Raw genomic sequence first — 14,548 nt, forward strand, 5'->3', positions numbered from 1 at the left:
CACAAAGAAGGGATACAAAACCAGTCTTGGATGGAAGGGGCATATTAGTCAAGATTGTTTTAATAGAAACCCAATTCAATTTAGCTAAGCAAGTGGAAATATATTGGCTCACAGAAAGTGCACTGAAGGAGCTCATAGAGTCAAAGCAGGAGTGGCAGGAACTAGGTAGGACCCCAAGAACCAAAACTGCAGATGCAAAGCCACCAGAAATCTTTATTTCTCCATCTATTTCTCATCTCTATTGTAGACAGCGTGGATGTGTGATTTTCTCCAGCCACAGTTTGCACCAAGGACAGGGTAGTTCCACTGAATTTATGTGGGGATGGGATCTGTAACAGTGGAAAGAAAAGAAAGCAAAAATTTTGAGGCTAGTGGCAAGAGAGTGGTTGACTGGATAGAGGAGTGATAGTGGGAGGTGACTGATAGGGGTTTGAGGGATGGAGTCCACAATGACTTTTAAAAATAATGAACTGAAAGCTGAGAGCATAGAAGATTTTGGTCAGAGTGGGATGTTTACATTTAATGCTTCAATGGTAGAACTTCCCAGTTACAAGGAAGTTCATGGATTTGTGTGGCTGAAAAGGAATAGAGGTTGAGGACATTCAAATTGAGGAGGTCAAGGAACTAAGAAGCCAGGGTGTCTGATGAACATTCATATGCTGTAGACTCAGGTGCCAGGGTCATCAATGAATGAGTTGAGAAGGATGGTAGAGGACAAGAATGAGTGGAAGGGATAATCATAACAGCAAACATTTATAGAATGCTATCTGTCAAAAGTGAGCACTATATTGATTCATTTATTTTCACCTATAGAGTAGGCACAATGTCCCCCCTTTCTTTTTTTTCTTTATTTTATTTTTTTTTTTACAGATGAGACACAAACAAGTTAGATAACCTGTCCTAGGTCACACAGCTACTAAGTGGTTTAACTGAGATTCAAATCCAAGCTGCCTGTTTCTGGAGGTCACTTAACCATTACACTGTACTCCCTTCCTGATAACGCTGTACTCCTTTCTAAGGCTGGACAACACACAGCCTTAGAAACATTTACAGGAAGAGAGAGGAGCAATGATCTGAAATCTGATCCCACATCCTGATTGAGGTACTGGGTGTGAGAGAGTGAGTCTTCTTTTTGTAAGGTTGAAGGAGAACCAGTTCTTTTAGAAAAAGCCAGCCAAAGAAATAGAGGGAATAGTCTGTGACTGAATCAAGTATGTGGGGACATGTTTTTTATAAAACAAACTAGTGAATAAGCCTGGGAGAGTGAAGATGAGAGTAGATGAGAGAGCAATCCCAAAGCAGAATGGGAATGAAAGTTCAGTGGAAGAAGATATTTGGGGCTTTTTACTCCTGTAGTGAGTATGGATGCCAGGGATCTGAAAAGATGTCTAAGCAAGTTCCCTGGAAAATACAGCTGAGGGGAAGGGTGGTAGGCATCTCTGAAAGAAGCCAGCCTAGGTTAACAGTAACCATGCTTTGGGTGGACTGCCAGACCATGTGAGAAGTCCATGGAGTTCCCAGGATCCTCACCACCTACTTAGAAGCTACAGCAGTCATGGTAAGTGGAAGAATTTAGGCCTCTCTGAAAAGAGTCAGTGGTGACCCTTAGAAATTTTACTTCATTTTATAAATAATGGTATTTTGAAATATTTTCACTTGAGGTAGAAACAAATTGCATGTATGCCTAGCTCTTGATTTCGCCAGTGTCTATATAACATCCCATTCTTCTAATAACGAACCATTTTCCTTTGGCCACAGGGTGGGCACATTACCCAGGCTAGGTGAATCATATTATACCATCCACAGTGAATGGTCCAATAGGTGGGCATATGACACAGACCTGGCCAGTTTCCACCATAGGTCTCTCAAGCTGAACCTAGGAAAAAGAAGTGCTTTAGCTGAGAGGTTGTGATGCTGAACCCGGCTGAGGTGCTATTTCTCACTCCCTGAAGGACAGAGATCCCATCTGAGTTTCTGGTTCCAGCCTGCAGGTCCCCAAAATAACCTAGGTTCCTGCAGTACTTCTTTATTCCGTGACCTAACCTAGTATATTTCCAATAAATCTTCCTTTCTGGCTTATTTGCAGTTGGGCTTCTGAAAAAAAACACAACAAAACAAAAAGCCCTAAAATATGCAGTTCAAGAAAATGCCTCCAGCTTAAAAAAATGTACTTTGAAGTTTTAGCAGGGTCTTTGCCTAAAAGTTACACTGGCACAAAAGCATGTCAACCCGAGTTCACTAAAGAATTCAAGTTGCCTACATTTTTTTAAAAGAGACAGGATATCTCTGTGTCTCCCAGGCTGGAGTGCAGTGGCACAATCAAAGCTCACTGCAGCCTCAAACTCCTAGGCTCAAGCGATTCTCCCACCTCAGCCTCCCAAGTAGCCAGGACTACAGGCACACACCACCAAGCCCGGCTAATTTTTTTAGTTTTTCTAGAGATGGCATCTTGCTATGCTGCCCAGGTTGGTCTTGAACTCCTCAATCAATGCTCTCGCCTCAGCCTCCCAAAATGTTGGATTTACAAGCATGAGCCACCACACCCAGCCATGCTTACATTTCATAAAGCATGAAGCTCACACTTGGCCTTCCTTTTGAACCAGGAGAGATTCACTTTATGATTTACACTTTCTTTTTTGTGTGAAACATCTCCTTGGACTTCTTGAGTCAGTCAGAAGTGCTGCGGATAGATGCAAGGAAGGTGGGGGGTTCTATTGTCCACTTTGGTGTTTTGAAGATGAGGGATCGGGGGATAGGACAAGGCAGGCAGTCCTGGTCCTAGATGGAGAGATAATGGAGCCAATCTCATTAGTGCTCCAGAGCTGGCCAGATGCTGGTTTTACAGGTAACTGAAGGGCTGAGAAAGTCACATGTACTATGATGTGGCAGAAGCCAGAATGGGGTTTGTGCTTCTGCCACTGTGCTCTAGGAAGTGTGACTCTAATTAGCTCATTTTGCCCTTCCTTAAGTTCACAGCAGGAACGGGAAATAGAGCTGGACTAAGCGCTCTAATAGAAAACCTGGGTTGGGAGACCGAGGTGGGCAATTCACAAGGTCAGGAATTCTCGAGACCAGCCTGGCCAACATGGTAAAACACCATCTCTACTAAAAATACAAAAATTGGCCAGGCGTGATGGTGGGCACCTGTAATCCCAGCTACACAGGAGGCTGAGGCAGGAGAATTGCTTGAACCCAGAAAGCAGAGGTTGCAGTGAGCCGAGATCACGCCATTGCACTCCGGCCTGGGTGACTGAGCGAGACTCCATCTCAAAAAAAAAAAAAAAAAGACCTGAGGAGACAATGGAAAGGGCATTGACCTAGGTTAGTTGCTCTTATTGGCAAGTGGGTAGAAGATTCTAGTATCTGTTTGGGAAAAGAGGCAAGTATTCTAGTTGTTTTCAATGACATTTATGAGATGCTTGTTGTAAGATCCCAAGTTCACCTGTCACTCAGGCTTTCTTGAACCTACATTAAATCAGTGCTTGTTTTGAGAAAATTAAGCTGGTTGGGTCCTAAGGAAGAGTAATGTGCTTCATATACTAAAATCATCCCCAAAGCATTTTAACTACTTAAAAAAAAATCCTTGAGATCTGCTATGTCCTTTAAAACAAAATAAATAAAAATAAAAATCCTACTCTTAATAACATAGCCAAAGTTGCCCACTTAGGGGAGATGATTCCCAGAATTGCAGTGAAGACTGTAGAAATATTAGCCCAGAAGAAGTTCATTAGCCTTGTTAGGAAATTTAGATGTTTAGAATTCCTAAAATATTTTATTTAAAATGAGAAGTCAGGCTAATTTTCTAATACAATTTAAATCAAATGATAATTTATTCTAAGGGTTTTTACAAAATACTTTATGAAAATTTTACATACATAAGTACAGTATAACTGAACAACTTACATTCTAATTAAAACTTTGTTGTAAAACATGTTTGTGACTACTCTTATGCTGCTTTCATATAATAAAGTTATAAGAAAAACAATCATATATATGCAGGGTTTTAAAAAAATAAACTCATAAAAATACAGGCTTGAGACCTATCTTAGAATTAAGTCAAAACAAGCCAACAACTGAATTTTACCTATGGCCAGTGGGTGGCACTAAAATACATTTGAGGCTTGTTTTAACTGCCTGTTTTCTCAAGGCAGAAAACACCAGTAAATTCAGTCTCATTGTCCTAACATGGAATTCCACATTTTATTAGAGATTGCAGAGTAAATAGTTTCTTAAGATCCACCTTTTTTTTAATCATCACTGATGTTCTGTCTCCATTCCCCGCCCCACTTTGAGTATCTTTCTGCTACTTTTTCCCACAACCTACAAAGGTCCCGCAAGGGTACCAGACCCTCTTAACTGTGGCACAGAATTGTGGTGTGAAACACATGATGGCAAACAAGAACATTTTGCTTATTAGCAATACCCCATGTTTAATGCTCTGGGGCAACTTTTTCTTTGAAGCAGCAGCAGACGTTCAATTTTCCTAGCTTGTTCAGATATCTTCTTTAATGTTAGAGTCACAAATTATACATTTTGTTATTATTCAAATCCCTTGGGCCTTGTAATCAAAGAAGCACATGCAGATTGACTTTTACATGCTGTGTAGTATTCCTTAGTTGCAATAGATAGAAAGTGAGGATATTTGTCCACCTACTCAGATTTTCAAGATCAGATTCCACGGGTTTAGTAGTTTCAGTGGAGGCACCAGTGGAATTTGGGCTCATTTGGAAATCTTGGCAATCAAAAGCATTCGGAGAGGCAGTGTTGCTTCAATCCAAGTATTGGGGGAGTTTACCATCTTCTCCCAGAGAGCAACTTCCTCTGAAGTAGAGTCCATCCAGTCCACTTCAGTCCCATAACTTTTACCTGAAAAAAGGAAGCTTTGTATTTATAAAGAAACAGCTCATTGGGGGTGGGGAAAAGAGGGAAAGTCATTCCCTAATTATAACCACCAGTGAAAGCTAAGAAGAGCTTTCTTCACTGGGAGGGCAGATGTGAAACTCAATATAAGGAAGAACAGTTCAACTGTCTGAGTGACTCCATTTTTGTGATCATTGCCATAATTCCCAGAGCAATGATTTTTCTTCAAGTTAATGTAAAGGCCAGACGAATATTCATCAGGGAATAAGGGAGTTAGGAGGACTCCTGTACTGGGTTGGAGATGACACTGGGTGAGCTCTAGGTTAGTGTGACTGAGGCTTTAGTGTCTAACAGACTCAATTTTGAATCTTGGCTCTGCCACTTTGTAGCTGTGTTACTTACTTTCTTGAACTATCAGTTCCTTTGGGGGTAACATTAGTAACTACCTCATAGACTTGTGAGGATTCAATGAAATAATGTAAATAAAGCATTTAATACAGTGACTGGTGCTCCATAAATGTTATTGTTATTACTCAAAGCACACATTTAGGACTATAAATATTTTTACAGGGCAGACTAGTGATGAAGGCTTTTCTGTCCCTGCCACTGCCACAATAACTTAAGCTCTATATGGACAGACACTTCACCCTGTTAATCCTCGTATCTGGAGCCCTTGGCACACAATCTGACATTTCTTTACTCATTTATTTCACTATACTTAACAGATATCTGTTTTCAGGATATCTCAGTTTTCACTGGGAAGAAGCAAAGCAACAAACAAACCTCCAGTCTCTCTGGAAAAATTTGGCTCATGGAGAATTAAAAATGTAGCAAACAGTACCTGTTCCAAAGCCAATCCGAAGACCTCCCAAAAATTGGTTGGTTAATTTGTAATGGTCCCAGACAGTAAGCTCTACACAGGCTTCCATCAGATCTTCAGGCCTGAACCCATCATACACCATAGTGTGGTTGAAAATAGGGTTGGTGGTTTTCCCTACAGCTCTTGTCTTCTGGCGACTTTTCCTACTTGTATCTGGAAGGATGGTACTACAAAAAGAGGCATGATTGTGGGAGCATTTTAGTAAGATAGTGAACATTCATGCTTTCAATACATAACAACACAGCTACTAAAGATTGACAATGGAGGAAAAGATGTGGAGAGATAGTGGTGGTGGTGGTTCGGCAGACAGTGGGGTTTGGGGTAGGGGCACATCATGCTGAAAAGACTCTGGACCTAAAGTCAGCTACACTTGGTTTGAATCCTGACTCTGCTACCTCCTGGGTATGCATTTTAGGGAAAGTTACGCAACCTCACAGACACTTGCTTCTTCATCTATAAAATGGGAATGGTGATGCTGATTTCATAAGGTCAAAATTAGAATTAAATAACATATGCAAAACACTTAGCTCCATGCCTGCATTTAGTAAGTGCTTAATATGCTAGTAATCACTTGAGGATTCTTTTAAAATTTGGAAGCACAGGCTATCCTGATTAGCTGTGATAGCCTAAGACATTTGTGTTATACAGAATAGAAAAAGAAGACTCCAAATTGCTAGATTTGACTTCAGAAATAAATCACGTAATTTTTTTTTACAATCACTTACATTTCATTTATGATAACAATTATAATGAACTTTAACCTACCATGCCTCTTATAAGTGGTAATATAAGACGATACAAGTGGCAATACAAGGCAAGAAGGTCTGTGAATGGTCTCAGAATGTGACTGACTGACTTGGTCTCAGAATGAGGCTGACTTGAGCCAAAAAATCTCACCAGCTGACATCTATAAAGAGTACGTGTAGGGAAAAATCATAAATAATATCATCTATGCTACTTGGATATATGTCACATATATATTTATTTATTTAATAGAGAAGGAGTTTTGCTATGTTGACCAGGCTGGTCTCGAACTCCTGGGCTCAAGTGATCCGTCCGCCTTGGCCTCCCAAAGTGCTGGAATTAGAGGTGTGAGACAACTCGCCCTACCAGATATATGTCACATATATTTAAAAAGCTACAGTTGGTCTTCTGGTAGACTACATATAAATAAAATTAGAGAAACTAGGAGAGTGCACTAATATCTGTTTAGTTATTATTTTACTAGATGCCAGCCATTTTATATGTATAACAGAGAAGAGTTTGCCATTTAAAAACCCAGACTGTCTCAAGCTCTTAGTAAGGGTTGATTAACAAATCATTTTCCATATATGTACAGTCTCATACAATGACCCTTTGCAAATAGGCCACAAAACAGGTGGGACAAAGGAGAGAAGGAATTCTCCCTCTCCATAAAGGAGTTAAGGGGTGTGACATCTTACCATTAGAAATTTAATAAACTTTTGAACTGATTATTGCCCTCACCAACAGATGTTTTCCCTAGAAGACATTACATACTGAGTATGAGGTCTCTAGTTTCATTTGACCTCTTACTTTATGATTTTAAAGCTAAATGAAGCCTTAAGAGCTCATGATATAGATTCCTCCAATTCATGTTTCCATTATCCCAAGTAAATTCATTTAAATTATGAATAATGAGTCAGCATTACAGATATAGAGAACCGAAACTAACCAGCAAAGGCCAGGCTATAGAACTGATACAGACAGAGTTATCAATACTATTACCATTTAACAAAAGAATTTAGATGACTTCCCCTTAGCAGTGGTAGATCAAGGCACTCCTTCACCCAGATGTGCACTTCTCCAGTTGTAGGAAGCTTTTTACCTATAATAGAAAAAGAAGAGAAAATTTTCACTGCCAGTTCTCTCTTGGCAATACTGCATCCAAAGCTGTCAGCCTAAAAATGTTCTGGCACGGAGATACTAGCTAGTACTTGATGATATCATCTGAACTGATTAAATCTATACAGTCTTAACTAAGTCTTTCATAATCTGGTTTTACTGAACTCAGCTCTATAAAAATAATTCATATTGACTGTAAGTACAGAGTATTACATCATTCATATATCATTCGTTTGGGGTTTTCTTGGTTCAACAAAATCAGACATCAGGAATATGAATCATTCATTTATAGTTATATTCAAAACATCTCAATGAAATGCATATACCTTCCAAATATTAATACCAACATCAATTGGTGCTAGTGGAAGCCATTTAAAACATATTTGAGTGTAAAGTACCCAAAACAGGTATTGGCTAAGGTAGTCATTTTTAAGAGTAGTTATACCTTTTTTTTTTTTTTTTTTTTTTTTTGAGACATGGTCTTACTCTGTCACCCAGCTTGGAGTTCAGTGGTGCAATCATGGCTCACTGCAGCCACAACCTCCTGGGCTCAAGTGATCCTCCTACCTCAGCCCTCCCGGAGTAGCTGCGACTACAGGCATGTGCCACCACACTTGGCTAATTTTTAAATTTTTGTGGAGACAGAGTTTCGTCATGTTGCCCAGGCTTGTCTTGAACTCCTAAGCTCAAGGGATCCACCTGCCTCAGCCTCCTAAAGTGTTGGGATTACAGGGGTGAGCCACCACACCCGGCCAAGAGTGGTTACACATTTTATAGGGATATTGTATGTACATATGTAATAGTTAATATTATGGGCAGATAGTTACTAAGAACTTGGCTTAGTCTTAAATTGTTGTCTAGACTGGGTTCATATGAACAGAGGAATGCCACCAGATTTTTCTGACTGGGTTAGCTCAGTCAGTCAACCAAACAGTATTTAGTGAGCATCTATCATACGCTCATCTCTATGCTATGCTAGGAACATCATTAGATATACAGAGAATACATGAAATAATCTATGCCCTTGGGAAATGTTTATAGTTATGCTGGAGAGAATAATTCAAATAAAATGATAAAAATGTAATATACAGTGAAACTCCAAGTTATTACTGCAATGTTCTAGAAGATTATATGATCAGTGAGATCTAATATAGTTAGGAAACGCTTTATGGAGGAAATGAGGCTTCATCTAAGATTTTGGTAGGTTGAGGAGAGGAGAAAGCCATTTCAAGGAAGAAAAACTACATGGGCAAAAATTCAGACATGGTGGCACCCATCACAACACACAATACCCCTGCCCTCTACTACCAAGTGATAGAAGGTAAAAGGAAAATGGGGTTTTTATGAATGTTGACTTTAAATGTTAGAATACAAATTATATGCAAAAGAATCTATGTTTTAGGAAAATCTAGAAGTTACAAGGTGGTAGTCTGACAGCAATCTGGCCTGAAAATATGCTTTGCTTGCCCTCTAATTCTTTCTTTTTGTGTGGGCAGTATAAACTACATTAGAATGCTTTTCTTTAGTTCAGTCACTATCCTCACCATCAATTATTTCTTCCATCTCACTAGCTTCACTGCCTGGTTACTGAAAGCATTTGAGTTTACAACCCCTGATTTCAGCCATAATGTTCATACAGATTCTTAAAGAGATTAACTTGGGGAACTCGCTTGGGAAATGGATCAAGGAGCTGGCTGGCATTCATTTCCTGCTAGTCTCTTGCTGCTTAACTGGGCTGAAGACCTGACAAGGAGGCAACTGATAATCTTGAGGGAAAAGCTTTATCTTTTAATGAGACCCTGAGAGTGGAGGGCCAATGAGCTTTAAGTTCTCTGGAGTCCTACTAATTCCCACCTGTGAAAAAGAACACTCAAGTTTTATTCTTATAGCACTATCAATAGGTCCAAATTCTGAACACAGGAATACACAAATTCTGAATACAGGTCATTCATATTGTGCAGATACAAACTTTTTGGAGAGTGAGGTGAAACCTAAGGACTATAAACTAAACTAAACAAAAAAAAAAAAAATGAGAATTTTCTCATAGAAACAGAAAGTAGAATGACGATTACCAAAGCTGGCAGTAGGGGAAAAGGAAATTGTTGGTTAACAGATACAGAGTTTCAGATTTGCAAGATGAAAAGGTTCTGGAGATCTGTTTCCCAACCGTGTGAATATACTTAGAATTACTGAGCTGTACACTTAAAAATGGTGAAGATGGTAGATTTTATGGTTTTTGCCACAATAACAAAAAAAGAACTTTCTTATTTACAACTGTGAATAGACTCATTGGTCTATATGTTACTAACTTGATAAGTTTGTTTAGGGCCTCACCTTTGAAAATGCATAATAAATACTGGGAGAAGAGAACGATAGGGAAAGGAAATAAATCTGAATGGAAAATCATTACATACCAGGGACTGGCTCTGGGACATACTGGAGAGCTAGTTTCATTTCACCTCTGTTTTCTGCTTCAAGGGCAACTGGTGCTGTCTGAAAAGTGAAGAAATGTCAGCAGGTGTGAGACAGACTTTTCATCCTATTTGTTGGTACAGGTCCTATTAGAAAACCATATCTGTCCCATTTCTGGGACCATGTGTCACTCATGAGTGCTCTGGATTAAAATTTATCTCTGCATCAGAACTAGACCGTTGCCTTAATACCTGGGAAAGCTAGGCTGTGTATGTTGAAAAATCTTGCAGGATACCCAGAAAATATTTCAAGGCCTTTAGTCTCAAAGATGGTGAAGAAACCAGAATGGCTTTCTTGGAGATGGGAGAGGTTTCTTAGAATGCTTTAATATTAATCAAAATACAAATATTTTGTTAGCTATTTAGCCAGCATATATAACAATTTATTTGTATTCCCTTTATTTGAAGGAGTATGAGACAGTGTGTGAAAGTAAGGGGGAAAAGGCTATATCTTACATTTTCAAAGCTGCACTAATCTGATTATTTTAGGCCAAATGCAAGGAAGTCTGTAAGTACAACAAAGATTGAACAAGAATTTTTTTTTTTTTTTTGAGACAGAGTCTTGCTCTGTCGCCCAGGCTGGAGTGCAGTGGCCGGATCTCGGCTCACTGCAAGCTCCGCCTCCCGGGTTTACACCATTCTCCTGCCTCAGCCTCCCGAGTAGCTGGGACTACAGGTGCCCGCCACCATGCCCGGCTAGTTTTTTTGTATTTTTTAGTAGAGACGGGGTTTCACCGTGTTAGCCAGGATGGTCTCGATCTCCTGACCTCGTGATCCGCCCGTCTCGGCCTCCCAAAGTGAACAATAATTTTTAAAATTTCTATCTGTTATTTTCAAGTACACCTTGAGTATTCCCTATCTGAAATGCTTGGGACCAAAAATGTTTCAGATTTCGGATTTGTTTTTTGAATTCTGTAATATTTGCATATACACAATGAGATATCATTGGGATGGGACCCAAGTCTAAACACAAAATTCATTTATGTTTCATATACATCTCCCACACATAGCTTGAAGGTAATTTTATATAATATTTTTAATAACTTTATGCAACCTATCACATGAGGTCAGATATGGAATTTTCCACTTGTGGCATCATATTGGCACTCAAAAAGTTTCAGATTTTGGAGCATTATGGATTTGAAATTTTTGGATTAGGGATGCTAAACCTGTATAAGATAATTTTACTTTCAAATTCGGGCTCTTTAGAGCTTTATTTTCAAAACATGGGTATGTATCAGAAACATAATGGTAGCCAGTTAAAAATGAGATGCTTTTGATATCTTCTGAGGAGTTCAGGTCTTGAGTAGGGCTAGAAATAAGTGCTTCATGTGATTTTGATATAACATTTGAGAACCATTTCTTTAGTGGAACTAAAACAGTTCCACTGTGGTGTAGACACTAAGTTATGGTTTGTATTAGTTATTTATATTTATCACTTCCTACTATGATGGACTAGCTTGGATCACATCAACCCCTAAACTAAGAACAATTTAAAAGGCGGGATTTTAAATATCAAATTCAAAGCGCTAAATAAGTATTAATACAGACGGCACTCAAATGAACAAGATCTTAGAGTCTGACATTCTTCTAGGCTTTTCACTTTGAGGCATTTAAGTAGTGCCAAACTAAGCACATAAAAAGCCGAACAGAAAGAGACTGAAAAGGTGAGCAGGACTTTTAGCAGTTTCATGAGGCTGGAGAGACAAAACTTGGAGTCCATGGCCTGCCAAGAAGGAATGGCACTGGAAAAGCACTCTAAACCAGTGGTTTTCAAAGTATGGTTTCTAGGCCAGCAACATTGATGGGGAACCTGTTACAAAACGTATATTCTTGGGTCCATAAATCTTGGGAATAGGGCTCAGAATCTGGTGGGCTTTTTTTTTTTTTTTTTTTTTGAGACAGGGTCTTGCTCTGTTGCCCAGGCTAGAGTGCAATGGCGTGATCTCAGTTCACTGCAACCACCACCTCCCGGGTTCAAGTGATCCTCCCATTTCAGCCTCTTGAGTAGCTGGGACTACAGGTGCATAACACCAATCCCAGGTAATTTCTTTGCAAAGGCAGGGTTTTGCCATGTTGCCCAGGCTGGTCTCCATCCAACTCCTGGACTCAAGCAATCCACACCTCAAACTCCCAAAGTGCTGGGATTACAGGTGAGAGCCACCACATCCTGCCCCAGAATCTGTGATTTAATAAGTCCTTCAGGTGAATCAGATGCATGCTGATTTTGAGAACTACTTCCCATGGCTTTCAGTTGTAATCTCTGAAGGGCCTTAGCCTAGGAATATGAGCAAAAACTAGACCAGATCACTTGAAAACTGGGCTTGTGCTTCAAAGTCAGTTCATTCCCAGATTAAATGAAGGTGGTCTATGCCTGCTTTGTCAGAAGCAAAAGTAAATCTTCCCAAATTATTCCTAGAAAGTTCTCATATGCAACACCCCACATAAGATTAAAAAATGAACAGGCATATCAAGACAAAGAACTAAGCGTCTAAACTAAGATTTTAAAAAACAGATAAGCAGGACTCACACATTTTTAAGATACTGAAATTTTCAAGTACATACATTAAATAACTTTGCATGCTATATTTATAAAGACAGTGTTAAGATAGAGAATTTTAGGAGAGAAATGGAATCAAAACAGTTAAAAGAAAATATACTTTTGAAAATATAAGTTTTATATTATAGATTGGCTTAAATCGTAGATGGTTTTTAACAACAGAATAGACAGCAGGTAAAAGTGTTGAATTATAAGACAAGTTATCAAAAAATGGACTGAAATATAAGAAGAAAAGAATATACAGAAAAGAGCATAAGAAACATATTGGACAGAATAAAAAGGTATAACATACTTGTAACTGGAGTTTCCAGAAGGAGAGGAGAAAATAGTGAGGCAAAAGTAATATTTGAAGAAATAATTGCTGGTAAATTTTCAAAGTGATGAAAGATACCAAAACATAGATAGATTCAAGCAGCTCAGTGAACCCCAAACCTCAGGATAAATTAAACTACACCTAGGCTCATTATAGTACAACCGCTAAAAATCAAAGACAAAGAAAAGTATCCTAAAATCTGGAAAAGAACACATAACCTTCAAAGGAGCAAAAATAAGACTAATAGCTGACTTCACAACAGAAATGACCAAATATTATGAAGTGCCATCTTCAAAACACTGTAAGAAATAATTGTCAACCTAGCAACAGAGCAAAAATATCCCTCAAAGATTGAAAAAGATGTTATGATACCAAGAAAATCTGAAAGAATCTGTTGCCAGGACATACTCACTAACAGTAAAACTAAAGGAGAGTCTTGAACAGAAGAAACAACTCCACGGAGAAATCCAGGAAAGGAGAAAGAGCAATGGAAAGGCAAATATGTGGTTAAATCTAAATTAATAGACTGTATAAAACAATAATAGTAATGTTATGGGACTTAAAAATATATACAATTAAAACATGACCAAAAATAGCACAAAAGATGGAAGAATGGGTAAATGGAGTTAAAATGTTCTTGGTTCCTTTCATTGTTCTGAAAGTGGCAAAAGTTCTCATTTATATTACAGTTTTAATTCAAGGATGCATATTGTAATCTCTATAGGAACTAATAAAGAAAAATGAAAATAAACCATAGCTGACATATTAAGATAGAGAAAAGAATGGAATAATAATCCCAAAGGAGGTAATTATGAAAATAAGAAAATAGGACAAATAGTAAGATACTAGGTTTGGACTCAAATATGTCAATAATTACATTAAGTGCAAATGGACTGGATAATCCAATTAAGAGACAAATATTTTAAGACTGGAAAAACATCAAAACTATTGATTATAAAAATATATCTGAACTACAAGTATGTTAAAAGGCTGAAAATCAAAAGACAGAAACAAACTTCTTATCAAAAGGAAGCTAATAGAACTATACAAATATAGGCAAATTAGATTTTAAGGCAGTAAGTATTACTAGACATAAAAAGGAAATTTCAAGATGATAAAATGGTTCATTTATCAAGAAAATATAACAATTCTAGTTGTATGTATATACAATAAGACAATCTCAAATACAGTGAATCAAAAATAATAAATCTAAAAGGAGAAAAAGACAAATCCACAATTGTAACTCTACGCATAATTCACAGTACACACAGACATAAAATCCAAGAGGATACAAAAGATTTCAGGAACCAGTTCTGACTTAATTAATATAGAACATTACATCCTTTAACCATCGAATACACTTTGGTTTCAAGTGACACATGGAACATTTATCAAAATTCAGCCACATATTAGGCTAAAAGTCAGTATCAAATTTCACAGGATTGAATTATTTAAAAGACCTTCCTGAAGTCTCTGAAACATTTGTGTTAAATGATTTAAACATTCTCCCAATAACCCTTTTTACTTTTCTTTTTTTTTCTCTAGTTTAAAATTATCCCAAACTACAGATCCGTACTCTGAATTAAATGCAGTTAAGCTTT

At 38.0% G+C, this 14,548-nt stretch overlaps 1 protein-coding gene across 11 annotated transcripts in view; it reads right to left on the reverse strand.

Moving 5' to 3' along the window:
- Positions 1 to 3,744: 3,744 nt before the first annotated feature.
- SYTL2 (synaptotagmin like 2) overlaps positions 3,745 to 14,548 on the reverse strand; it is a 120,240-nt gene continuing 109,436 nt past the window's right edge. For 9 of the 11 annotated variants that reach the window (XM_023209262.2, XM_023209260.2, XM_023209256.2 and 6 more), the window contains 4 exons: positions 10,018 to 10,096; positions 7,487 to 7,586; positions 5,702 to 5,907; positions 3,745 to 4,866 (listed from right to left, as the gene is read on the reverse strand). In XM_023209262.2, the coding sequence (XP_023065030.2) occupies positions 4,721 to 4,866; positions 5,702 to 5,907; positions 7,487 to 7,586; positions 10,018 to 10,096 (531 nt within the window). In that variant the 3' untranslated portion in view covers positions 3,745 to 4,720. Of the gene's footprint in view, positions 4,867 to 5,701; positions 5,908 to 7,486; positions 7,587 to 10,017; positions 10,097 to 14,548 lie in introns of those variants that run through there. The other 2 variants (XM_023209263.2, XR_003306677.1) reach the window with 2 other exon arrangements.

Source organism: Piliocolobus tephrosceles, chromosome 13 (genome assembly GCF_002776525.5).
Source record: "Piliocolobus tephrosceles isolate RC106 chromosome 13, ASM277652v3, whole genome shotgun sequence".
Classification (NCBI taxonomy): domain Eukaryota; kingdom Metazoa; phylum Chordata; class Mammalia; order Primates; family Cercopithecidae; genus Piliocolobus; species Piliocolobus tephrosceles.